Source organism: Thamnophis elegans, chromosome 3 (assembly GCF_009769535.1).
Source record: "Thamnophis elegans isolate rThaEle1 chromosome 3, rThaEle1.pri, whole genome shotgun sequence".
Lineage (NCBI taxonomy): Eukaryota > Metazoa > Chordata > Lepidosauria > Squamata > Colubridae > Thamnophis > Thamnophis elegans.
The window spans coordinates 45,457,932-45,485,697 of NC_045543.1; the positions used below are offsets into that span (position 1 = coordinate 45,457,932).

At 39.4% G+C, this 27,766-nt stretch overlaps 1 protein-coding gene across 6 annotated transcripts; it reads right to left on the reverse strand.

Annotated features, from left to right (window-relative positions):
- Positions 1–850: 850 nt before the first annotated feature.
- LOC116506337 (nuclear cap-binding protein subunit 1-like) lies at positions 851–27,681 on the reverse strand. Of its 6 annotated transcripts, XM_032214023.1 has the most exons (23): positions 27,412–27,681; positions 24,816–24,889; positions 23,820–23,920; positions 22,679–22,835; positions 21,265–21,372; positions 20,340–20,461; positions 19,592–19,661; positions 19,099–19,314; positions 18,550–18,647; positions 18,265–18,328; positions 17,907–18,017; positions 17,720–17,784; positions 16,365–16,427; positions 13,843–13,917; positions 11,558–11,661; positions 11,114–11,233; positions 9,243–9,345; positions 7,674–7,767; positions 6,711–6,814; positions 6,300–6,414; positions 5,597–5,719; positions 4,672–4,785; positions 851–1,521 (listed from the first exon to the last, which is right to left on the reverse strand). In XM_032214023.1, exons 1-23 carry the CDS (start codon positions 27,443–27,445, stop codon positions 1,408–1,410), a joined length of 2,349 nt encoding a protein of 782 aa, XP_032069914.1. In that variant the 5' UTR covers positions 27,446–27,681; the 3' UTR covers positions 851–1,407. The 6 variants fall into 6 exon arrangements, with proteins under 6 accessions (XP_032069914.1, XP_032069919.1, XP_032069918.1 ...); XM_032214028.1 differs by lacking the exons at positions 23,820–23,920; positions 27,412–27,681 and adding an exon at positions 22,933–22,982 and having other exon boundaries at positions 24,816–24,853; XM_032214027.1 differs by lacking the exons at positions 24,816–24,889; positions 27,412–27,681 and adding an exon at positions 22,933–22,982 and having other exon boundaries at positions 23,820–23,887.
- Between the last annotated feature and the right edge of the window lie 85 nt (positions 27,682–27,766).

The following is a 27,766-nucleotide window of genomic DNA, read 5'->3' on the forward strand; positions in this document are numbered from 1 at the left end:
GAGTTTCAAATCCTCATGCACGCGCACCATGTGTGCACACATGTGCAATGCGCGCATGCATCTTAGCACCTCTGCAATGCTCCAGTTGCACTGCGGAGCGTCGCACAGGTGCTGTATGCGCCATGCATGTGCGTGGCAGCACAGAAGCTTTAAACACAGGTAAGGAGCTCGGGCGGGCGGGCCCTCCGGAGTACCGTACCGGAAAGGTATCCGGTGCTCCGGGCTGGCTCCAGTACGTCCGTACCGGGGCGTACCACCTGCAACCCACCACTGAAAACAATGAAAGTCTCTCTATCTAGTCGTTCTTAAAGAAACACATTATTTTGAGGGAAAACATCTGGGCCTTGCATATGTTGGTAAATGAGTAGACTTTAGCAGTCTATGAACTTGCTTTTCATTAACTGGCTGGAAGGCAGTTCATTGTGCTGTTTGGCCTAGTAATGATAAATGGGAATACCAAGAGCCCAGCAATTCAACGCTGAGCTATATATATTTTCTACTATTAAGAATAGGCCCTTAAGTAACTCTCACGTTTTTAACTTGGAAGACATTGATAACCATATTTGCAAAGCCAGCCTTAATCTAATGACTTGGCTTATCAAATGTATGAGTCGGCACAAATAAATAAAAAGAAGCACAACAGCCCTGGCTGTCTTCTTGGTCTAGGCCAATGAACACAAATACGTTTTCTCCAGAGTAATCAGACAATCTTGAGTTATGGAAGGCAGATCAGGCTAGTTGATAGCTTTTATTACGTCCCTTAATGCAACTTATATCTGCATTACAAATGAGCAGCCCAGATTGTTGCTTCAGTAACTCAGCTTGTTTCTATTCTGTGTGACCCAAAATAAGCACATTGGACCAATGTTTTAAAAAGTGTTGTAGTTTCAATTATATTTCACAAAACCATGATCATTCATTTTGATAGCAAACATACCCCAAAGTTCTCTGCAGACTTAGCCATTTAAATATTCATATATTTGAGGCTTCTGTTTCTTACGGAGTTTTGAGCATTATCACCAGAAAGTCTATCCTCAGATACATTCGTGTTTTGAGACTTAGTTCACATTATTATAGAACCCGTTGCATGGTATGCAAAAGGTCAACAAAGAGCCACATCTATTTATTGTCTTCTATTTTTAACTTTTATACCAATAATAAGAGGGCACAAAAGGGATGCTATGGCCGAGTCAATATTCAATCCATTTCAAATTTAGAAATCCACACATTATTCCATCCCAAACATCCCGGAATCATAACTAGCATAAGGCCCCTACTGCTGAAAATATGAGCACTGTTTATCTAGCACAGCACACTTTCAGGTTATTATTATTTTTTCTTTCTTTCCCATCGAAGTCTTAAGTTTCACAAAATGAAATTAAGTCCTATACAAAAAAAAAAAGTAATTTAAGCCTGGAGTGCACAGAACTGCTGAAATACAGCCAGTATGTGATGATCCAATTCTGCTGTAAATAGAAGGTTCTCCAAGGTCACCATGTACTGATGGATGATCTGATGATGCTACAGACACACACAAAAAGCATTTCAGTTAAGCTTGGAAATGAAATAGCATGTTACATAAACCATCTTTTTAAAAGTTTAGCACCTTGTTTGTACTTGCCAGCTGTGGCTTAATATTGCAAGTTTGATTTGTATGATAGACACAACACAACTATATTATACACTATGTGCAACTCAAGTCAACACAACTAAAAAAAGAACCTGGTCTGGAACAATCAGAAAAACCAGAGTGGACAAACCTAATTATGAAATCCAATGTTATATGAAGCAGTAGGTTTATAACATGCTAACTGCTTTTATGCAGAAATAAAAGATTAAATATTCATTGTAAAATATTATTTACTTAACATCAGCCTACCACTTCCAGAACACTGTAAAATGAAGGCAATAAAAACTGCATAAAATAAACAGAAATTAGAAACCAATCATAAGATTTATAAACTTTAACTTCAGAAATCCATCTCCAGCTACAAAACTCTACAAATAAAACAAACAGTCTTAATTTAATCCCAAGTAAAACTTTATCTGAGACAGCTTTCCATAACCATGCCATTATCACTATCTAATGGTTATGGGATAATCATCTAATTTTAGATGAAAGACTTGAACCTTGCATTTATTTAGTTGTTTAGAAACTAAAGTGAGAGTTTTGGGAGCATATATAATAAAAGCCAATTCTGGTAAGTATAACAACAATCACAGTTGGGCCCAGCATTTGACTGACAGAAAGTTTGGCTGATTAAATGGAACTGTTAGTTAGGCTACCTGTGTGCTCCTAGTTAAGGTTTCTCAGAAGATGATATGTGGTTGGATCCTGGCAATGATGAATCCATTCTTAAAGGAAAGTGGTGGAACCACTGATTAAAAAAGGAAATGTTGCCTCAAGAAGCCATTGCTGAATTTGATTCTTTTGGGTAACTTTAATCTTATTTCCAATTTTCTTTTCTTGGGAAGTTTGTTGAGAAAGTGGTTCTATTGCAGCTTCATAGATACGTTTGATTACAGTATGCTTCTAGATACCACTCCAGGGAGTAGAAATGGAAGGCAGTTATGCCTTGATCATCCACCTTCCTCTAAGGTTGGTTTCAGTCACGGGGGAGAGATGTAATCTGTAACATTTAATATGCAAGGTTCCTCAGGATTTGGCACCCTCCCCATTTCTGTTTAATATCTACATGAAGCTGCTGGGTGAGGTCATCTGATAGCACAGTGCAGGGTATCAAACTGTGTGCTAATAACACTCAGCTCTACACGGCTGTTGTTGACCAACCAAATGATGTCACTGGTGGTTCTATCAGAGAGTCTGGATACTGTGGTCAGGGAAGAATAGGATTTGGTTCAATCCTGTAAGTGCCTGTGAGCCTTAGGACTCCTTGGATCAGAAACATATCAAGAAACAGACTCTGCATGAAAATTAGAACTAGACAAAAATACACTATAAACTGAATCTTGCAAGTCTGATTGTGCTTTACCTTCTCTTCCTCTTGGCCCCTCTCATTGAATCAGGGAAGAGTCTCCTGAGCTGTTTCTATATACAACTTTGTTTCCCAGAACTTAAATAATTTTGGAAAATAGTACCCTTCTGAGAGATTGAGAGGGGAACCCGCTTCTAGAACATGACATGCATCAGCTGGATACTTATCGCACAGTGGGTAGAATGCAGTATTACAGGCTAATTCTGCTGACTGCCAGCAGTTCAATTCTCACTGGCTCAAGGTTAATTCAACCTTCCATCCTTCTGTAGTCAGTAAAATGAGGATGCAGATTGTTGGGGGCAATATGCACTTAGAGCAGTGATGGGGAACCTTTTTGGTGCCGAGTGGCCAAAGCGCGCACCTCCCCCAAAATGCAATGCAAGCTCCCCTGTGCATGCAAGTGCGTCCCCCCCCACATGTATCCCACCCTCTCCATCCATTTCTGGTTTCCAGGTTGTTGCAGGTGGCCTTCCAGGTCCAAAACAGGGTGCAGGTGGGAATGCGTGCATGCGCGCAAACCCCAAAATTGCAATGTGAGCACCCCCCATGCATGTTGGGGGGCATGCATGCAAATGCGTATGTTTGGCAGAGACCTGGAGACCAGCTGGCCAGTGGGAGGCATGTGCGCATGCGCAGTGGAGCTTGGCTGGGGCGACGCTGGCATGGCCACAGAGAAAGCTCTGTGTGCCACCTGTGGCATGCGTGCCATAGGTTCACCATCACAGACTTAGAGAATGCTGTAAAGCACTATGAAGCACTATATAAGCCTAAGTGCTATTGTTATTGCTGCTCTTTCAGAAAAGCAATCTCTGGAAGAGGTAAGTGGGGCAAAGCATGAGGACAGGGAAGAGGGTTCCAAAGCCTCTGAAACCCAGTGAGGCTGGATTGGGGAGGGAATATAGGCAGATGGAGGCAGTTGCAGTGTCCTTGCCAAGTGTCCCAATTTTTATCATGTGATTTGAGTGGACACTATAATAGCCATTATTCAAGGACAGGACTTAGCTCCCTTGGTTCAGCATCAGTGTAATTTCAAATGGTTACTGAATGAATGGTCGTATGTTAAAGACTCCCTCTATTGGGTTTGTTCTTGGCTACCGTCATAGGTATCTGATATTTTGTTCTTTGTATTCTGATGTATATGTTCTTGGTATTCTTTAAAATGTGTTAGCTGCACAGAGTCACATCTGTGAGGTGGGTAGCCATATAAATTGATTAAATAAATCAATATCAGCAGAATGAGATAATTAAAATGTCACAAATAACAAATATATTTTGTGTTGACTGAGTTTCTAATGCAGGAAAAGGCTGATCTTAAGTACCAATATTGAAAGTGCTATATGACATGTCAACGATGCAAAACCAGCGGGACTCATAATTATACAATATATTTGACACATCCATCTCAGAGAAGTATTCACTGGCTTTTCCCCTGCATCTGTGTGCAGCAAATAAGTCTACAAATGATTTAGCGTATGCACACAGCTTTACCTACAATAATATAGCTAAAATCCAAGCTCAATTTGGGCCAATAATGAACATTACAATACAACAATACCCTGTTCAGGCTTTTGAATCAAGCTGCTATGAGTAAATTGCTAATCAACAGTGCAAGGACTGATTTCCAGATAATCTCGCTTTCAATAACCACATGCATTCTGACATAAATAAGACTTACCTGTAGGAAGATTTGCTGCAGCCTCTCTATACAGTTCTTGTACCAAGGTGTAATTACATCAATGCCTCCTGCTTCACTTCGTGCTAAATGCTCTGTTAGCATCATAATAAAACGCTGGAAGGAATAAACAAGGTGAAATATTGGCTTTGGATTCATGGGCATACTTTTCTTTTGAGTAGGGGTTAAAAGCATCTCTGAATTAAGTAAGGAATGGTTTAGTACAGAACAACAACAAACATGGATTCAGTATAGATGGCCCTCGACTTACAACCACAATTAAGCCCAAAATTTATTAAGTGAATTTTGCCCCATTTTATGACCTTTCTTGAAACAGTGGTAAAATGAAGCACTGCAGTTGTTAAAGTTAATAATAGGGTTGTTAAATCAAACTGGCTTCCCCATTGACTCTTCTTCTCGGAAGGTTGCAAAAGGTGGATCACATGATCCTCGGGACACTGCAGCTGTCATGAATATGAAACAATTGCCATGCATCCAAATTTTGATCACGTGACCATGGAGATGCTGCAATGGTTGTAAGCATGAAAAATGGTCACACATCACTTTTTTCAGTCATATTGTAACTTCAGTCACTCAGTGAACTGCTATAAGTCAAGGACTACCTGCTTGAGGTTGACTACCTGTGATGTTTTTAAGAACTTGCTCTCAAATATATAGATTTTTAATTTAGAACAGTGTTTCTCAAACTTGGCTACTTTAAGTCCTGCGGACTTCAACTCCCAGAATTTCCCAGCCAGCTGACTGGGGAATTCTGGGAGTTGAAGTCCACAGGACTTAAAGTCGCCAAAGTTGAGAAACACTTGATTTAGAACCTTATGAAGCTGAAACCCTCATTTTAGAATTTTGCAGCCATGCTAATATTTTAAGATTGCTTTCTTCACGGGTCTATCAATATGTTTGCTTTTACCTGAAATATTACAAGGAAAAGGTTTTTTTGTTCACTTTGAGCCGATTCAACTTTTTCTTGCAAACGTTCAATCTGTTCTTCAAGGGGCCAATTTCCCCTCTCATTGCTCCGGACATCCTCACGCTGAAAGGAAAGGATTGAAATGTAAATAGTGAGCACAAAGGTAGAAAAAGCAAAGAAAAAATCAAGGGTAGGACTTTAAAGAAATATAAATCAATCATACTCAATTATAGGGGGGAATTAACAGCTAAAGCACTTTGACATACACTGCTTGAAACTACTTTACGTCCACCTCTAAATGGTTTAGTCAGCATATGAGGGCCCCCAATAATCTGGGCCCTCATTTTACCGACCTCGGAAGGATGGAAGGATGAGAGATACGAACTGCCAAACTGCAGGCAGACAGGAGTCAGCCGAAGTAGCCTGCAGTACTGCAGTCTAACCATTGTGCCACCATAGCTCTTATCACTGTGGTTTTATCACAGCATGGGGATGCAAAAAAATTAAATTAGCCAATGAAAAGTATTGAAAATTAAGAACGCCTGAGCCATGGACACAAGCAGAATGATGACCCTCACCAGTTTTCCATCCTGCTGCCCATCTCTGCCTGGTTCAGTAGAGCAAAGCAAATCTTATGCCCTTATAGCTGTTGAAATATGTTTCAGCCCTATTTCTTCATACTGGCATGAAAAAAGATACTTACTCTTTTGTGTTGCTTGGCTAATCTTTCTTTGGCTTCTTCTAGCTCCTTTTGGATCATCATCACATGCTTATTCATCTTACGAATTGTAGAGTGTAAGATCTCCCAAATATAAAATCTAGCAATAAATAAAAGAAGCAAAGAAAACCTCTCATGTTGGGAGAAAACATTCTGATTGTTGTCAGCAAGAAGGCTGAATCACACTTGTAAACCTGAGTTTTTCTCAGAGAACTGAAGTGGCCCAAAACATAAAACACAACCGTACAACTTGCACCTCCTAATCTTCCCTCTGAACAGAAATTTCAGAATCATAATTCTCTTAGGTCTGCAAAATATCATTCATTATGACAGATATTCAAAGCATAATTTGGAGATATTTTTTTTTAAGTTATGCGATGGTTGACATTTATTTACCTTGTAAAATCATGAGATAGCTCTGGAGAAAAAATCCAGTTAGCCACTGCAGCACAATCCACAATCTGTGTTCGAATCATCTTATCCACCAGTACAGCAATCATCTGTGCAAATGCAGAAACTTTGCTCAGTTCATCAGGAGTGTGTTGTCCTTTCCACACAAACTCACAGATTGAAATCCCAGTTAATTGAAATTACACAGGATCCCTCAAAGCACAGTCTCTCTATAAGATTCAGCGTCTGAGCTGTGCAGACCATAATTATTTATGTTAGGAGGGCCACTTATCATAACTCCCCATCAAGAATTACAGATTCCATCACATTCACATTTTTTGGGGAAATCTGAACAATGGAGGACCTTTAAATAATTTACTTTTTAACTTTTTCTCATGGCAAAGCAGAGAAGAGGTGAACAGGAAACCATCAGCTCAGGACTGCATCTCTCTACCAACACATGAACAGGAAGACCATTCCTAAAGACACAAAGGACACTCTGGAACATTGGAAAGCAACCTCCATTCCTGCTAAAAGGCACCGAGATTTCTGTCAATGGTTCTGTCCACTCTTCCCTTGACTGAGCCCAGAGAATGACTGGTCGTGACTGAGCTAGCTTTGGGAGGAGATTAAGAACTGCCATTTAGATAGATGTACACAATTTCTCTGGTTTTAATCTTATGAAACAATAGATAACAAAAAGAAAAAAGTGTCAGGCCTTGTTCAACAACATAAAGTAAATCTAACTCAATAAAGGTGGTTTAAATTAAAATGAGGGAACATGCCTTTCTCCTACTTAAAGCAGGAATTGCTTTGGGAGGGAGGGAGGGAGGGAGGGAGGGAGGGAGGGAGGGAGGGAGGGAAGGAAGGAAGGAAGGAAGGAAGGAAGGAAGGAAGGAAGGAAGGAAGGAAGGAAGGAAGGAAGGAAGGAAGGAAGGAAGGAAGGAAGGGACTCATATTCATTTTTACCTGAGGATGATTTTTCCATACTTCATACATAACTCTGAGAATATGAAGCTTCCCTTCATCACTTTCAGCCAAAGTTTTGAGGATTTCTCGAAATCTTATTAGAACAGAAATGAATAACCCAAGAATATTAAGGAATACATGTCATTCATTCTTACAGATCAGTTCTTACGTAACCTTGTAATGCAACATGGATTGAAATGGCAAAAAGTGAGCGAAAGAGAAGTAGACTGGTCTAGTCTCCCAAGATCATGACGAACTCTGGATTTTTAGACTGAGAAACGAGCAGTATCAACCCAGCCGTTCTTCCTGCTACTGTGACTAGCTACACATTTAGTGGGGATAAGTGTTTTATGGAATCCACCTAGTCAGCAAAATCAATTCCACTGTTAAACCTCTCTCTCTCTCCCTCACTGTAGCTGAGTTAGAGATAAGAGAAATTTGTTTCCAAAGCAATGAGGCTTAAGCCCAAGTCTCACAAAAGGTTTGTCCCAGCCCTTTGAGGTAGCTATGATTTGAATGCAAAGTCATGAATGTTAATACGACTTTTGTTATAGGGTTAAAGTAACAGGATCTTGCACCTCTGAATGTGTCTTCCCTCCCTGCCTGCCTTTATCCTAAAGAGAGCTAGACACAGTCAAGTCTTGAGACACCTCCCTCAGTCACAGGAGGCTAAGAGGCAGAGGAGGTAAAGCACAATCAGACTTCCAAGGTTCTGTTACTATAACATACCTTAACAAAAGTAGTTTGGTCTTCTGGTTGAGTTGATTTGTTGGCCTGGTTTACATGGGGCTGACATTCTCTCCTTGTACAATTGGACCGGTCATTGGCTTTTTCTTCAGCGAGGTTGTTTTTGATTTTGGCAATATCCAGGTTCACTGGGCCACTGCAAGAATCTAATGCACAAAGGGTTCTTCTTCTCCAGCTGTAAAGTTTTGGATTTCCCCTGGATTGCCATTGGTCATTCTTGTTAGGCTGTGTCTTGAGACTTAAAAGTATACAGGGACAATGTTGTGCTGCAGATCACAAGGAGGTGAGAAAGGACTGATGAACTTTCTGTTGATGCTGAAGTTTAGGAGGAAGCTCCTGACATGCAAAACTAGGCAGAAGTACCCAAGGACCAGAGATTATACAGGAATCTGCCCATTTAAAATTGCAAGTTAAAGAGAAGTAGCCCCAAAGGTGCTTTTTCAAAAGGAAACTGAACTTCCTTTGTTTTTCCTTGAAAACATTTCGCTTCTCATCCAAGAAACGTCTTCAGCTTTGAACCAGTCAGAACTGAAGAAGTTTCTTGGATGAAAAGCAAAACGTCTTCAGGGGGAAAAAAATGAAGAAAGTCCACTTGCCTTTTGAAAAAGCACCTTTGGGACAACCATGATCTGGATGACTGAGAATCTTCATAGACATTTAAAGAGAAGTAGACAATATAGCTAATTTTTAAAACACAGTAATTAAATAAAAATCATATTTGCTTCTGACCTCTTTTTTGTTAACATTACAAAAGAAATAAAAATAAAATGGCAACAATATGAATGCATTAATAGATTAATATGCTTAATGATAAATACTTACTTTCCCAGAGCACTGAAAGAGTGACTGAATGACTTTGAGGCTAAGTGTAATAGTGCCTGGACAAAAACTTCTATTTTTAAAGGATTGAATGAGAAGCCTTCATCTGGAAAACAAAGTTACAAATAAGTTTGAATTCCTATAAGCAATATGGGCACTTATTGAACGCCGAGAAAGACTTGAGAATTTTTACTTGACTTTTCTGGGAAAAAAAGTAAAGTGGCGAAGAAATTTCATGAATTTTCTTATCATATCCATTTTCTAAACAAAATCCAAATATTCCCTATTAAGTTTTAAGCTGAAAATGTTTGGTTAGCACAGTACTAATAAATGATGAAACAATAAGCACATTAATCAATACTGATTAAAGATCATATCCATACTTTGGATCCATTATGCAAAGACCTAGTCTTCTAGTTAAGACTCTAAGGCTAAGGAAAGATGGAAGGAAAGAGATGGACAGAAATAACATGGATGGACTCAATTATAATCGTGATGGATGCACCATTTGAACACTCATAGGGACAGATCATCCTGAATAAAATCTCTCTATAGTATGTGGTCATTAAGGCCACGCTGACCTGACGCCCCATAACAAAAAATCAGAGTAAGATATAAATTCTATGCATATGAAAAGTTTGGATGTGGAACAAATTCATGTATAAAATTATAATCCAAGAATGGTTCCCAACTATAATTAAATTCTACATCAATTCTACCTAAGATTTACTTTTCAAATATGAGATTATTCTGGACCTCAAGGATACCCTCATAACTTATTTAGCGGCGCTTCTGATCTTTTCCAATAAAAACGTATCAGACTCATTCAGCTGTTCATATACTCATTGCTGATTCAACGTTTTTTTAAAAAGATGTATAGTTTAGTCCAATTTAAAATTAAGTCAAATTATGACTTTCAAAAGATGTTCCGTTCTATTATAAACCATTTCCCAGAATTGTTAAAAAGTGATCCAATCTGTTCATTATTTTCCAGCAGTCTTTTAAAAAAGAATTACTCATTTTAGCAATTTTTTAAAAAGGTAAAGGTTTTCCTATAAGTCTTGTTCCACTCTAGGGCACGGTGCTCATCTCCCTTTCTAGGCGAGGTAGCCAGTGTTGTCCGAAGACATTTTCCACGGTCACATGGCCTGCATAGTTATATGCCAAAGGCGCACAGAATGCTGCTACTTTCCCACCGAAGTGGTACCTACATTTATCTACTCACATTTGCATGCTTTCGAACTCTTAGGTAGACAGAAGCTGGGACAAGTAACAGGAGTTCACCCGTTGTGCGGAGCTTGGGTGTCAAACCCAGGCTGTCAGCTCTCCAGCTGACAAGCTCAGAGTCTTTAACTGCTGAGCCATTATATCCCCCGTTTTAGCAATTAAGTATGGAATAATAGCAATTATTATTATTTTAATATAATATATTGATATAATACTAATAAAATAATATTCATATTACATTTTACTCCAAACATTATATATATAGAATTATATAGAGGCTTTAAGTCTGGAATAATAACCAGTAATAAAGCATCTTACAGAAATTCTGTCTATAAGTATGATGTTTGGACTAAATTTGATATTAACAATATTAAAACCATCTCACATATGCTTACAATTTAGGCATACTATATACTATTTTTAAACTAAAAGAATATTTGCTTATTGGCATATATGGGATAGAGTTAGATGCCAAAAATCAGGGACAAAAGAAATTCCACTGAGCTAGTACATATTCCATGTGTGTGCATAATAATCAAAACCATGTACCAGATATGCTTAAACATAACTAATTTCTCTGAGGTTTTGCAATTTTTCCATAATTGAAAATTAGGAATGGGGACACAGTAAATATTAGACGGGCTTACCATCATTATCCTGATTAGGATTGGGCACATCCTTCAGAATGGTGAAAATTTCATCATTACTCACTTTATTTTTGATGGCGATGTTTAAGCAGAGTGCAACGTTGTATCCAGGAAGAGATTCTAGAAAGATAGGAAGAAGCACAGTTACCATCTTTGAAGACACTGTTATATAAAAGATTGCATGCAACATAGTAGAAGATTTTACATATTTGAGGAATGGTTCAGAAGATAAGAGGCCACATCTTGAAGCAATGTGTCATCTTGCCCATTAGGGCTTTGAATGGTCCTTGGGTGACACCATATTTCTCAAAACCACACAAGTTTATAGCAGTTTTCTTTAAAGGGATTTATTATTGCCTCCCCCCCCACACACACCATTTCCCACCAATAGCAGCAAATGCTTCTTTTATATTTTACAATGTAAATTATATACTCTCAACATACTGTTACTTTCTTCTCCATATTTATAAATACAGATTGGATTTGCAGGAGTCAAGACTGAAAAACTAGCAGGAACAATATCTATTATTCGCTGGTGGTAGGAAAGCCTGAAAAAAGAAGAAAAGAAAATGAACATTAAAGAAGGTTGCTCTCATCATGAAATAGAGCTACAGACATAACCAACCAATCATTCTTAATTCGTCGTTCAGTAAAAGATACACGCCCTGATAAAGTACTCCAAAGCCGATGTCTGTTCACTGAACCTGAACAGCATTCAGAAAAAGTTCCTCAGAAGAACAAGGGCTGGGCCCATGCTATAAGTTGACTTTATAATTCTTGTAATTGCTCAGTATTGGGTTATGGGCTTCAATATGACTACTGCATTTTGGCAACCCCTTCTTTTGGCAAACTCAAATCTCACTGGTCAATCTACCAGAAACAATTCACACTAACTTTTCAAAGTCAGGAACTAATCCTGGTCTCCTCCAAATCTCTCTTAAATTCCCAAGAGAAAGCATAAATATTATCTGAGCTGCCAGCTGCTGTGCTATGGCTGGCTGAGGCTACTCGTCCTAAATTCCAGGTTAGTTGTATCATGGTATTGTGCAGTTCAGTTCATTACAAATTCATTTGGTGATATTTCAACAAAGCCGTGGATAGTGGGATGCCCTGAGAGTTGGATGCCATTACTAGAATCCTAGTCAGAACTCTGTTCTCTTTATAAAGAGAAGGAAGTTTTCAAGCTGATGTTCTTTCAATTAAACCAGGTGAGGAAGCCAGCTTCAGAAGTTTGATTGATTTATTGATACAGTATATGCCAATAACTCTGAACCTTGGCTGCTTGAAAACAAGCAGACTTCAATTCCAGAATTCCCCAGTCAGCTATGGGAAGCTATACTGGTGAGGGAATTCTGGGAATTATATGCTGTCTGGGGAATGGGGAGCTAATGCTAACGTTGAAAAACAGTGATATAAGCTGTAGTAGCAAAAAATTGAGTATGTTTTCTCTTCCTTCTTACATACCAGTGAATTAGAGTGGAATTAGTCTGAGCATTTTTCATAGATATTGTTTCCTGTGTTTAATACATTCCTTTGTTTTTTTAACTATTTCAGCATACATTCTCCAAAATTACAACTTAGTTATCATGACACACACATTTTTAAAATAAGACTACACATTTGTGTCAGATAATAGGAAAACTTGTTTCAATGGCTTTGGTCCATTCAGGAGAAGCATAAAAATAAGTTGAATGCAGTGGAAATTGATTGTACGAGAAGTGTGTACATCACAAAACAAGAATAGGCTGTACGCTGAAGGAATGCAGGCTGACTACAAGACAGAATGAATCCAAAGCTAGCGATTGCAAAATAAATGTGTGGAGAGGATTTGGACAATGGAATTAATGAATGAGGTCTGAACTGCAAAACAACATAGGAAAGAAAAATGAACGTGTCAACAGGAACAGAAAGACTGAGTGACTGCAAATGGATGAGACAGTGCAAGCTGATAGATTGAAAGTGGTCTCTTTAGCATAGTGAGTATTGGTGCAAATAAGTTTAGGAACCTTTTCCCCTTCCTGTTTATTCCTCCATGTCTTTATTCTTTTGCTTACTCAATTTTTAAATGCTTTTTTTTTGGTTCCTGCTTATCCCACTGGGTAAAGCATGGTGGATACATATGTGTTGTGGCCCAGCAGGAGCCGTTGGAGCTGCCACCAGACTCTGACAGCGAGGGGCCCTATGAGTCGGCTCTGGAGAATGTGGAGGACCCTGGACAGGGTTCCGACTCCAAGCAGGGCGCAGAGACTGGTTGGCCACCAGGTGGCGCCTGAGCCTTGGACCAGTGGGGAGGAGACAAGGGAGAGTGATCCAGAAGCCAGCAGTGAGTTGTTCCTGGATGCACGCCATCGAAGAGCTACTATGCGTCAGAAACAATTACACAATTACAGGAGGTGATTGTACTCAGCTGGTGGTCATTAGCTCCTCTCCAGACTATAAAAGCTACTTGTGCACATGGCCCTCTTTGTAGAAGTCAACGCAGGAGGACAGTATTGTGAGCTTGGCAGGCTGGATTTCTGCCAAGCTTTATCTGTGTTTATTGCTGCCTGGGTTTGTCTGAGTTGCTGCCAAGGTCCTTATCTGTTTGTTATGCTTGGCTTTCAGCCACCGAGGTTTTGGTGTTTTGCTAATTAAAGTACATTCCAGTTAAGTTTGTCTTGGCATTCGTTACTGGACGGAGGAGGGGATCAGAACACATATGTATACAAATGCTGCTGTCTCTCACTCACCTCATGCATTTTTCCAGTACTTCCCTTACAAACTTAGGCCTGGCTCTGTCAAGATCCTCAGAAACAGAATCTGACCTATAAAAAAGAGATGGCGCTCAGACAAACAGATTGCTACCATAAACAATATCTTTCATATTCATCAAGATGGTTCTTCAAATTTTTATAGCACCAGTTTCTACAATACTAGGATACTAAGGAAAAGTGTATGACTGGAATTGGATTTAATTCACAATAATTGCTTTTGAAAGGCATCTTCAATTATTTAAATGGGTCAGATTCTGCAAGAGTTTTCACAATTTTTGATGTCACTATTCTTTCTGTCTGCCAGACTATTTCTTTTTCTGTTCATTCATCAGTTCCTCTAATCATTTATCCAGCTACAGATCTGACCATCATAAGTCAGGATTTATACAGGACAAGCCTGGGTTCAGAAGCGAATTTCCAAAATGTGCCTAAAATAGGAGACTCTGGAGGATTGGAGAGCAATACTGAAGAGCACCCATGAACAGTTGTCAGGTGGCACTCTACAGCCCTTGATACATGCAGCAGGACCTTCCTGATGATCTCAGGGAACAACCCCATATACACTTGCCTTTTTCTACCACAACAGAAGTCAAATTGCTGAGGGCCTTAGAGATCGTAACAAAGCCTTTCACGGAAGCTAACTGGAACCAGTGTAGCTTCAGCAAAGGAGTAGGAAGTGTATGGTCAGATGTCCCACATAGCAATCTGTCAGCTGCCTTTAGATCAATGGTGGCAACCAGATCAGCTGCAAGAGTAGCCCCACATAGAGCACAATCAGAGGACTTTACATATGAGATTCCCAGAGCATGAACATCTATAGCTAGTTCAATGTGGAGACTTCTGGGCTTTCCCAACCCCAAACCTGAGAGCATAATTATTGGCAGCTCAGTCAGGGAGAGGGGGGGGGGGGAGTATTACATACCAAGATATGGCCTGTCTTACCAAATAATGCTGGCCCGGGGGGGGGGGGGGGGCTTCATAGCTTCCTGAGATCAGTGAGGGATTTTTTTCCCCCATTCAACAAATGTTTATTTTATTTTAACAAGATATTTAATAGCAATAGCACTTACTTATATACCGCTTCACAGTGCTTTTACAGCCCTCTCTAAGCAGTTTACAGAGTCAGCCTATTGCCTCCAACAATCTGGGTCCTCATTTTACCCACCTCGGAAGGATGGAAGGCTGAGTCAACCTTGAGCCTGGTGAGATTTGTATTGCCAAATTGCAGTCAGACAGCAGAAATAACTTGCACTACTGCATTCTAACCACTACGCCACCTCAGCTCTTAGTAGGCAAACCAACAGCAAGGTTAAACTTCACAGTCCTGTTAACCATCTATTATTGTATATCACTTGCAATGGCTTCTAATCTATCACCACAGTTGTTGTGTCTGGTCCATAAGAATCGAGTGTCCTTGACTGATTCTTAACAATAAAACCTTTCCTTAAAAATTTAATTTTAACCAGGATCTTTCCCAACAATTGAGTCTCATTCACCAAAATTTTAAGTCTCTATTATAAATATTTCCACAGCTTTTCTTGTTCAAAAAAAAACATGTTTCCAGTTGTATATAAATGAATCTATTCCCCAGTCTCCATCTTATTGAGAAAGTCTGATTCATTCCTCATCGGTTCTGTCCATTTTAAGCCTTGAAAATGCATGTCTTTTTTTTTTTTTTTTAAAGCCTTTTCAAGCCAAACTGCTTCTCCTTCAAATCCACCAGCAATACAGTTGGATTTAATTGTAAATCAGGTTTAGCTCCTGTTGCTTACAGTTGAGTATCAACTATGGCTTGATTTAAAACCATTGCTATTTTATTTAAAAAAATATTTATCCATTTGAACTTATAAGTTGAAAAGCATTTTTCCCAAGGCTTCCCAAAGGGCTTTGTTTTTAAATTAATGCACTGTTTGCATTTTTTGGTATAGTCCAGGACAGCCTGTAACTGAGATTTCACAACAAAGCATAAACAATTTTTCTCAAGGATGGGGGAATTAGATATAGCATACCAGAATAACCGCAGAGAACCCTGCGATAGTGTTTCCCCCATACATAACACAAATAAATGGAAGGGAAAGGAAAGATTCCATCAGAATTTTTTTTTAAAAAAAGAATAAGATCAGAGGCTTTTAAAAATTAATAAGATGCAAAATCCCTGTAGTGAAAACCCAGCTGTAAATGTCAATCACCTCAGTACCCAGAAAATGCCCATTGACGTCTATACAGAGAAAGTGAAAGTGTTTACTTGACAGCAAAATAAAGCAGGAAAAAGACACATACACAAAATCAGGAATCATTGAGATCTTAATGCCAATTGTGATAGCATATAGCACCGATTATCACGAGGGTTAAAATCAGAAGCTAAGCCATCCAGGACAGCAAACACAAGTGCTTTAGAGACTTACAGAGTGCTATTACATAAACACTGCAGAATACTCCACTGCCCAGTCCTAATATAAGTGCAGATGGACTACCTGTACGGAGAATCAAATACTTACCAATCTTCCCAGCTCCAACGGAACTCAAAATTACTAAGATGATGGGAAAACCAATTAATGAACCTGGATGGGGGGAGGGGGGAATCTGTAAGTTTTGTTTATATTTAAAACATTTTATTTTGCACTGCTACAATTAACGTTATATACAAATAGACAGAAACATACGTATGATATAGAGGAGTTGTAAACTCTTTAAAACTGGGGGACAGAAAATGTGCAATTATTCTGTAGTAATTCAATCTTTTGAAGAGACACTTCCAGAGGTAGCTGCATACTTTGCAAAAGCTATGACACACAGTAGATGCTGTAAAAAATCTGGGACCTAACAGTGGTGTGGCTCAGTGGTGGGATTCAATTTTTTTTACTACCAGTTCTGTGGGTGTAGCTTGGTGGGCGTGGCAGGGGAAGGATACTGTAAAATCCCCATTACCTCCCGATCAGCTGGGACTCAGGAGGCAGAGAATAGATGGGTACGGGGCCAGTCAGAGGTGGCATTTACCAGTTCTCCAAACTACTCAAAATTTCCGCTACCGGTTCTCCAGAACTGGTCAGAACCTGAATGTCACCTCTGGTGTGGCTGATTAAAGGATTGCTGAACTGAGACTCAGCACATTTTAAAGGAGCATTTTTGAAACATTTTAAAAGAGCCTTGCTTCCAATGCAGGTAATTCTCGACTTACAACAGTTCTTTTAGTGACAGTTCTAAGTTACAATGGCAGTGAAAAAAGTGACATGACCGTTTTTCACAGTTACGACCTTTGCAGCGTCCCCATGATAATGTGATCAAAAATCAGATTTTTCCCAACTGCTTCATATTTATAACCGTTGCAGCAACCTGAGGTCATGTGATCCCCTTTTGCAACCTTCTAACAAGCAAAGTCAATTGGGAAACCAGATTCATTTAACAACCAGGTTACTAACCTATCAACTGCAGTGATTCACTTAACAACAGGGGCAAGAAATGTAGTAAAATGGGAAAAACTCACTTAACAAATGTCTCACTTAACAACAGAAATTTTGGGCTCAGTTGTGGCCGTAAGTTGAGGACTACCTGTAATTGAGTATTAAAATCTTCTAGATTTTAATATGAAAATCATATTTTCATATATTTTTAATTAATAATCTAACACTGCAGCCAGCACTCACTGGTTGATTATGAATGCCATGTAAGAAAGATCTAGAAAGGTCTAACAGAAGAAATCATTTATTCCTATACTAATTAAATGAGAGGAGTGACCTAAAATATGAAGGCCTGTAAAAGCAAGTCTATTTATAACCATCATAGATTCTGTTGTGTGGAAACTTCTCAAGTCACTAAGTCCTCAGAAAATTTAGATGAGAATGTCTTTACTCACCGATCTATGCAGATGGTATGCATTGTATCTAAGCGCATGTACAGCATTTCCGTAGCTTGTGCAAGCTGTCATTTTTCAATTAAGGTTTAAATTGTTTATGTTATAGTGCTTAATTGCAACATGGTTGAAAACAGACCATTATCAAAAGGTATTAACTGCTACAAGAGACTTTTGGAGGAAAGGATACAACTTGAGGTAAAGATCCAGGCTGAAGTTTACAGAGTTCAATAAAAAGTGTTGTGTACATGATTTCCATGTGAGGCGGAACAGGAAGCTGAAACAACTCAGCAAAGATCACCTGGGAAAAATATGAAAGCAATATGATGAAGAATATTTGCAAAAGCAGAGGAGCACAAAATATTTCATTGTCAGGAAATTCCAGTGTTAAAATGGCCGATCCCAGTCCCACAGTGGTGTATCAAAAATGGTTCAAATTCAAAATGGGTCCTTAGCTCCGTTCTGAGATGAAGAACTACGGTATTAGCAGAGAGGAAGATCCCTGGCACTAAAAAAGAAAAGAAAGACATGATAAATGCAGCGCTTACCTCAACAATGTGGTAATTCAGGGGGATCTTGTGGTTTCCTGGATAGCTTGTTAACTGGACAGCACTGCAGAAAGAGAAAAGCATGTGATTTAGAATTAAAAGGGCAAGCGGTAAGTGCAAAAAAACCCAAAACATATTTCTTGTGATATGTGCCAGGATCCGCTCCTTCAAAAAGCCTCTTTCCATGCTGAGAGCAAGTCTTGGAAGTAGCTGCCCAAAGCTCTATCACCCTGCAGTGTCAGTCCCTCTTTGGATAGATTGACATAGAAATTGATATATCCCTACCATGTCATTCTCTCTTTCCAAAAGGCTCTGATGATGCAGTGGAGGTTTTCTTCGATCACAAATCTTTCAACAGAGTGGCTCCCAGGCATAATTGGACCCTGACAAAACAAACAACAGAGATTAATTTATAGATATAGTCCAAAACTCTATCTTCTTCCCAAAAATGGGATTACATCTCTGGCATCATAGCATTTTCCAACAGTTTTAGTAGAGTGGTTTGTAGGTCATTTAATGTTTATAACAGATTTCAGAACAAAGTTCAGCTGCCCCAGAAATGTTTTCTTTTAGAAGCAGCTTTTTCTGCTTTGAAAAAAAAAATAACAGTGGTGCACAGGGCAGATGGAGCTATTAGACAGACAAAGCAAACCCTGAACCATATCAACACTGCTACAGAATGTGAAGCAAAGCCACAACTATTTTGAGACAAAATAACGACCCAAACCGAAACCTCAAAAGGCAAAGGGGTATATTATGTGGAATCCACCAAAGACGAAAACATTTCACTTCCCAGCAGACAACGCACTACAAGGATGTTGCCCCACAACTTACTTCAGGATCATCAGTGTAGTCAAACATTCGGAAGGTGACTCTTGGCATCGGGTAAACGGAATCTGCCGTGTGGGGTGGGGGCGTAAAAGAAGGCAGGTTGTGCTGCAGCGCTTCACAAAGCACACTGTCGAACGCCAGGTATGGCCTTGGGATGTGCCTCTCTTGCCAGTGGTCCTTCTTCATTTTCTGAATCTGAGCCCAAAGGCAATCTAAGTACTGGAAGACAACATCAGACATTTTTGTATTCAGAATTCAAGGACGATTCCAAACCCAGACTGATTTCCGTGCTATAGGAAACCACCCTACCCAATTTTCTTAGGAACCATTTCAGGGAGGAAATTCAGAATAAAGAAAAGCCATGAAAGGCCATTGGGAAGTCTTTTTCATTAGAACAGTGTCAACTTCATGCAGCCGAAACGGGCATTACGTATTTGCCCTAATGTTTCTTCAGATGGATGTCAGGACAAGAATTTGAAACCCCAACCCTATTCACCTCTTCTTGGGGATGTGGTTTATCAACAGACCAAACTTGTAGCATGGGCACATGAGTCTTCTGACGCCGTCTGCCAGAAAAGAACATAAACATTTTAAGTCTACTGATAATTGGTTTGCATTTCAACTCAGAAAGACTCTGAAAGAAACAGTACTTTATTCAAACCAGATAGTACATCTCAATCGGTGGGAGGCTTTGGGAGAAAGTAAATATTTGACTGTAAAGTTATGTGCTTTCAATCAGCTGATTCTTAAGTACCTTAGGTTTTGAGGACAATTGGCTCAGCTACCATGTAGAAAAATGTTTCTAGAATCATACAGCCCAAGTCTTGAGAACATTCTCTCATCTGCCCTGTGATCATTTCAGATCCCTTTTTAAACAGCAAACTTGCCTACTGCTTTCCAGAATTTCACACTCATTTATTCTAATCTTGTCTTCAGAGTCAGTGGAAAACAATTATGAGCATGTGCCTTTCAAGCAAATTTTGGGACTTTATCATTATTCTTCTGCAGCATCTCTGTCCATACTAAGAATGTTGTCAAGTCTTTCAATGCTATAATGTCAGGTGGTGATGATTGAAACAAGGAACAAAATTAACTTGGTTTAAGCCTAAAAGTCTGAAGTTATTTATTACCTCTACATTTAACAGTCAATGCTTTTCTGCAAATTTATGATCTCTACATGTTCTATGTTCATGCCCCATTAAGATTTAATGATGCAAAGTAACATTTTTTTCTCATTTTCTTACTTCAGATAGTTTTCAACAGTAGACAAGATGTGCTCCATTTCAGTATCCTTTTTCTCATAGAGTTCCTTTCCCACCCAAGGTAAAGATGACAGAAATGCATACACATACCAGTCACATCGAACCTAATAAGTCAAAATATGGACAACAGCATTCAGAAAATAATTTTGGTTCTTGCCATAAAAGCTAAATCAGGTCAAACAATGGAGTCTCACAGGAAGGACTGTTTTGATTCCACAAATCTAACTCTACGCTACGATGCTTCAGGTGCAAACTTTCAAGTGCCCAGCCAGGTTCATTTGTGCACACGAATGGTTGATTTTGATACTTCCAAAACAAAGGAGAGTACTTACTAAATCTGCACAAACTAATGAAAAAAATATATGACAAAAAAGCCAAAATGTTAGTTATGTTGTGTTGATGCTCTATTATTTACATTTTCTCTCCAAGGAGCTATTTCACATGCTCCTTTTGATTGTATTTAAGATGTACACTTACTCTCTGGTGTAAATGAAATCAGCCAGGGGCTGGTAAACGTTTGTAAATCATCAACAGCAATTGGCATATTTTCTACAAATTTAGGTTTTAGAAATGTTTAAGGAGCTACACTGTGGATCTTTTGGACTGTAGACTTGCAACTTGACAGAATATAATGGTAAGGGCCTCGTTTGCCCATCTAAATCATTATTTAGATACCAGTTTGTTTTGCTGTACTTATGTTCCATCTGAAGACTACAAGAGACTGTGACAAGAGCACCAGAGGGCACGTAGCCAAATCTTATAGCTAACTGTTTAGGCTTTTGTTAGAATACTAGCTGAGGAGAGGCTTATCACATTTACAAACACAACACACAAAAAATAAAACAATCAAGTAACAAATTTCAGCAATTTATTTCTCTATCTACGAAGCAAATGTATTCTTGTTTACCTGAGGTACATCCTCCTCCTGCGTCACATTAACGAAATTCTCGAACATGGCTACCATTGAGGGTGCAGCTATTACGTGACAATTCACAAGATCAGAAAGAAAGCGCACCTGCACAAAGAGAGCATTCAGATATTTCTCAATCATATGTTTCTTCAAAGCATGGATCAGCAAGAGATTTCATAAAGCCAGGCAAGAGCCATGTGTCAGGGTTCCAAGTAGCTCCCCCAACCAAAGAAGACTCCAAGGCTAGCGATTCCTCAAAGTTCCATTTTATTGCAGATGTCATATTGGCATATCTGGGAAAACCTGAATCTGAGAGTTCTGGGTTTTCTCCACCCAAAAGAAAGTCAAAGATCCATCCCTTGCACCCACAAGTCCATCACATGTCCAATCATTTCAACGTCCCAACTGGAGACGGCCCCCAGTCACTCCCATCCAGATGCAGGCTGAGTGTCCTTGACTCCCGTAGAAAAGAATGTTGTTATGGCTAATCCTCCACCGGCTCCTTGCAATCCCCCTTCCCATTTTCCCAGGCTCTAAATGTGGCAGCCCTGAAACTCCAATGAAAAAGATAGGTTCCAGGACTGACACCCTGCAGAAGCCTAGGATGCATCTGCTTCAGCATTTTTTACGAGGATAACAGGAATCCCAGGGCCGATATACAACTGAATAGATGGTTAAACCTCATTTATTAGAAGCTGTGGTGAGGCAGTGGTTAAAGTGCTAGCCTGCAGCACTCTGCCATCAGCCTAGAGTTCGATCCTGACGAGGCTCAAGGTTGACCACCTTCCAGTCTTCTGAGGTCGATAAAATGACGAACCCGACTGCAGTATGCCAATAATCTTATATTGTAAATCACTCAGAGTGCTGCAATTGCTATGGGGCAGTATACAAACCTAAATGCTATTGCGATTGCCATCAAATTTAGATCACCAAACCTGACACACCACTCACACTGCAGAGCAGTTATGACAAAGTCAGAAGAAATAAGGCAGTGAAAAGGCTTAGATGGGTGTATGTATGTATGCATGTATTTATTTATTTATTAGACTTATATACCGCTTCATAGGGCTTTCAGCCCTCTCTAAGCGGTTTACAATTTTTTTTAGCAAATTGAGTCAGCAACTTGCCCCCACAGTCCGGGTCCTCATTTCACCCACCTTGGAAGGATGGAAGGCTGAGTCGACCTTGAGCAGGTGAGATTTGAACCGCTGAACTGCAGATCACAGTCAGCTAAAGTGGCCTGCAGTACTGCACCCTAACCACTGCGCCACCTCGGCTCTAATGAAATGTATGAAATGATCACACGGAATTACATTTTTTATCTTCACAATCTGTGAAGGCAAAATGTGAGCTCTTCAAATACACTGAAAATCAAATCAAGTGAAATCTCTAAAGTATGAAAACAACTTACTAAATAGACAGCTTCATTGTACAGGTTGAGTTTCAAACATTCTTTCAGCTGACGTATCATGGCTTCTACAAACTCTCCGCCAAAATTGTAGTTCCTGGCATTCAGCAAGCCAACAAGAGTTGTGTAAAGGGTCATCCTTTGTGGTAGCACACGTGCACTGATTTTTTTTTCATAAAGGAGAGAAAAAACAGCATCACTTATTAATTCAAATCACAAGTGCCATCTCATTACCCCATGTGTGATTTTCAAATTACCTAGAATGCCTAAATTTTGAAAAGCAGTGTCTTCTTTGACAAGAAGTCTACTATATATTGGAAAAAAGATAACATGAGAGTCAATTCAGTCTTCATTTAACTGTTTAGGTACTGCAAATCCCAGTGGGAAATCACACAGAAATGTATATAATTATGGGAAACATTCTACTGTGTACGTAACAATATATCTTCCAATGTTTCGATCATAGCATTTACATTGCTTCAGATTCAGGTGTCAGTATGTTCTTTGAAAAGTTGAAAGGAGAAGGTCTGAGGAGCAACAGCTCAGGCAAAAATGTAATTCTTTCTTTGAGCTCTTATGAAAATTCCAGATGAAGCTGGCACTTGCAAATAAGCATCTCAACACACAGCTACAGAAAGCAGGTTAAACTGCAGTTACCAAGCCTGAACAAGCAGCAAGAGAGACCTATTTTGACACTGTCCTCCTCTCCACTCTCCTAATTAATTACCTTGCTAATTATCCCATACTGTCTTCTAGTTTCCCATTCCTTAAATGGGAAAAATATGTAGCCATACAATATATTCAACAAAGAGCTTTGAAAAGAAACCTTTTTCAAAAGTAATTACTTAAAAGCTTTTACTATAACTAATGTAGGAGATGACCAGGCTGAGTCTGAGGAAGGGGTCAAATGCGTCATCAGTCTTGAGGACCTTCTCGCCCATAAGAGATCTATCTCCAGCCCATCTTGAATTCTCTTGACTCTTATCTACCAGCTATAGGCTATGAACATTAGTACTTCAGATTTTCTTGGGGAGCTTTAGTATATAATAAACCTATATTCTGTTGACCTGCCTGGACTCTTGATTTCCTGCACTTGACAATTAATGCATCATCACCTAGATCCATAAATCTTTTGCATACATACACTGTACAAAGGAGTCTCAGTATTTTGCTTTTGAAGTTTGGCAGATGTGCCTCCAACACCTTATTCACATTATCTACGTTACTTTCCAAAGAAGAAGAACTCTGAGGGGATAAGATATTAGAAAGTCGTTATCTTATTGTTATATATATATATATGTATATATGTTACAAAGACACTTCTCATTAAAATGTCCTTTCAGTAGCTACAGTAGCTCCAAAAGCTATCAATTAAAGGATACTCTACTGCTATTCTTTCCCTCCTTACCTAATTGCGTTATTGAAACACACACACACACACACACACACAAAAAGGGAAATGTAAGAAAATGAAAAATAAATGTATTTTCTTGATCATCCCACAACACTGTTCAATAACAGCCTCATCTGCAAACTGGTAAACCTTCATAATAATTTAGTCTTTACTTAGATAAAGGGGGACTAAGTAGGGATTCAGATAGGGTCAGCAGTGACAGGATTGCAAGTAAACAAGACCACTGAATAATAAAAATCTATAATCCTGATCTTTTGAGAGTTTTCAATCAAATCAATGAGGATGACTTGATCAGATCAGCAGTCATAAAACATTTCTAACTATTAAGTAAGTGGAATGGTATGCTGAATCCCCGCATGCAAAGTTGATTAGCACAATATTATTAGAAACTTAAACATAGTGTAATAGTTTATTGCAGGTTCCATTTGTAATTGACTATGTAAAATGTTAAGGTCCCATTATAGGATGATGGTGCAAACATTCCACATAACTGCTAAGTAGTATTTGTTTATGGTTCTTGAAATTATTAAGGCAGGTACTCAGTGGGATCATATCTAAAGGAGAAAACTCCTTTTTAAAAAATACCAAAAATAACACAGTACACAGCAAATTTATTCCATTTCTAAATATATATATTTGTGATATTTCATTTGTATTTGAGTGTTTATGTTATTCTCAGATAGGGAAACCTGAAAGATCTCAAAATGAAGCTGCTAGTCATTTTACCTCTTCTCCCAATGTGCTTATTAAGTCTTCCAGCATCTCTGTTTCAGATATTTTTCTTCTCTTGTGATGTTGTTCTATTTTAGCGAGACAAAACATCAGATGCCAAAATGAAAATCCAATATGGTTGGAGACATTGTGGAATTGTAATATTAAATATCAAAAATGTGACATCTATATGTACATTTTCACAACCCATTCCAGGAAAATACCATAAGATATTGCACTGACATTTTATGATATTGATTTTAGATAAATATTTCTATTTACTCATTAACAAAATTCCCCCTCACATTCTGTTTATTTCAAATGTGGCTAAAATAAGTTGATTGTAACCATCCTTCCCTTTCATCCTTTTGAAGACAAGGGCCCCCTTCGTCTTCTTTTTTTTTTCAGATGACCTTAGAGACTAAACCACAATCCCTTCAATTGAAGGGATTAGAAAGGTTAAAAAAATAAAAGCACAAGGCATATTATTATTTCGGCTGAATCCGGTGGCAGAAAGTAAAAAGATGCCGATCATGATCTTCTCTTCTCTTCCCTCATATCTAAAATGGGAGCTCAGTTTCTGGACTGGGCCAAAGCAGAATCAAAATTTTACGAAGAAATATACCAAAGACAAAACTAATGGATGTATTCTTATGTCCATTTTATAATCTAATGTTGTTATTTGGGCAGAATCCAGTGGCAAAAATTAAAAAGATGTCTGTATGAACTTTCATCTCTTTACACTGGTCTGGTGTTCACTGACCAAGAGTTCACAGATAATCAATAGACCAATATATCTGCTTCACTTTTCCTAATATAAGAAGAAAAGAACTATACAAATTTATAGATTCGTATACATATACATACATACATACATACATACATACATACATACATACATACATGCACCAAGCCTGAAGAAGCCTGAAGATGACGAATGAGACTTCGTCGAAACGTCGCCAAGACATCTCCAATTTTACGCAGGAGAAAACCCGAATAACTAGAGACCTACACACACACACACACACACACACACACACACACACACACACACACACACACACATTCCTGGTTACATAGAATCAATAGGGGAAAAGACTTGTCTGCTCAAGGGCTCTAATGTAACATAGCTTCCAAAGAGCAATAAAGACAGTGAGTTCATCTCCTGCCTTGGCCATGAAAGCCAGCTGAGTGACTTTGGGCCAGTCACTCTCTATCAGCCCAATTCACCCCTCAGGGTTGTTGTTGTGGGGAAAAAGAGGAGGAACGTGTTGGGGATATGTTTGCGCTGCAAGTATACGGAGGCCCACCTGAATCTCAACCATTAAACTTGGAGGGGTTGTGTGTGATAAACCAACTCTTTTACTCTGCTCATTTTTTTTTTAAGTCAGCTGTGCCAGCACATCAACAAAGAACTGAACAAAACAAAAAACTGAGGTCCACCATTACAGGAATGACTTCATTCTTTTTCCAGTCCTGTAATTTGTTTCTATATCAGGTTGTATGTATGCGGAGGGGGCAGATGCTAACCACAGGTTGATCACTGAGAATAAAATTTAATTCAGATATAATCCTACAATGTCCCTGAGAAGTGGGAGATTTCCCTCTTCCCAACCAATGTCAGAAAACCAAGTGTAAAGAAGGAAATGTGAAATCACAGTTCAAATGCTGGGAAAAGCCCACCGTATGAAACTCTAACTGCCCAAATACATATACATATACACATGCTCAAAGTTATTTCTTTCTTCAATTCTCAAACCTATAAAGAGTGTCTCTGTGTTCAGAGTTTTTAAAATAGGCAAAATTAAACTTACAAAGTTACACCTGCGATACTAACAGTGTTTTGTTAGAACAATATATAACAATGTACATTATCTATCAAAGGCAAAGCATCTTTCAGAACAATGGGTTCTTTCTTTCCATTCATCTAAACCAGTGGTACCCAACATGGGGCCCAGGCCCTACAGGGGGGCAATTTGATTTTTAATGGGGGCAATTTGAACCTTGTTTAAACCAAGTCAATGGCCTTTTAGGATTCCTCCGTGTGAGTAGAGTTCACTTTTTGAGTAAAGTAAGAATTATATGTCACAGGGCACAGGGCACCAGGATTTTAGAGATGCTTAGGTGGGGCATGGCCAAAAAAAGGTTGGGAACCACTCTCTAAACAGATCTGGACTGATTGCGAAGAAACATACAAAATCCTTGCCTGTGCACAAAATCTGGGAATTTATAATAGGATTGTGTAAAAAATGTCAATTTTAAACCTTGTTACAGGTTGGGAACCTGTCAAACTCTATAACTACAAGGCACAGCTCAGCTTTCAGCAGAAGGCAAAAGACCTGGAACAGGGATTGGGGGGTGCCCTGGGTACATTATTAGGCTTAATGTACAGATGCCCCCTGCAAATACATTTAGTGCTGGTTAGTCCACCTGAAACGAATGTTTTCAGTCGATTCTCCCGATCACCCCGGAGAGAAATCGGGATCTGATTTTAAAAAAACGCCCATCCAAAGAGCTCCTGCATCTCTAACGAGGAGGCGCAAGGGTGGAGGTGGAGGTGGTGAAGGCGGCCTGGCGACGATCTCACCCTCCGCTTCCCTCCCGCTCTCACCGTCATTCTCGTCCCGGTGCCGCCTGCGCGACATGGCTCGATTCTCTCGACGGACCGGCCGACGGTCTCCTTCTCTCTCTCTCGGGGCGGAAAGGGGCAACCGGCGCCACGCACAGATGGCAAGCAGCCACCGATGTTCGGAGGGGCGCTCGCCGGAAGCCGCCGGCTCAGACGCTGCCGAGGGACACAGAGAGAAGCAGGCGGGCGGGCGGCAAAGTCGCGTGTCTGCTCTTCTCGGCTCTTCGTTACCTTCCGGCCCGGCGGCAGGTCCTTCCGGTGGGCTCTGGTGGGTGGGAGGGAAAGACCATAGAGGAGCTCTGGGAGTGGGACAGCATGAGAATGGAGCTGTTCCGGA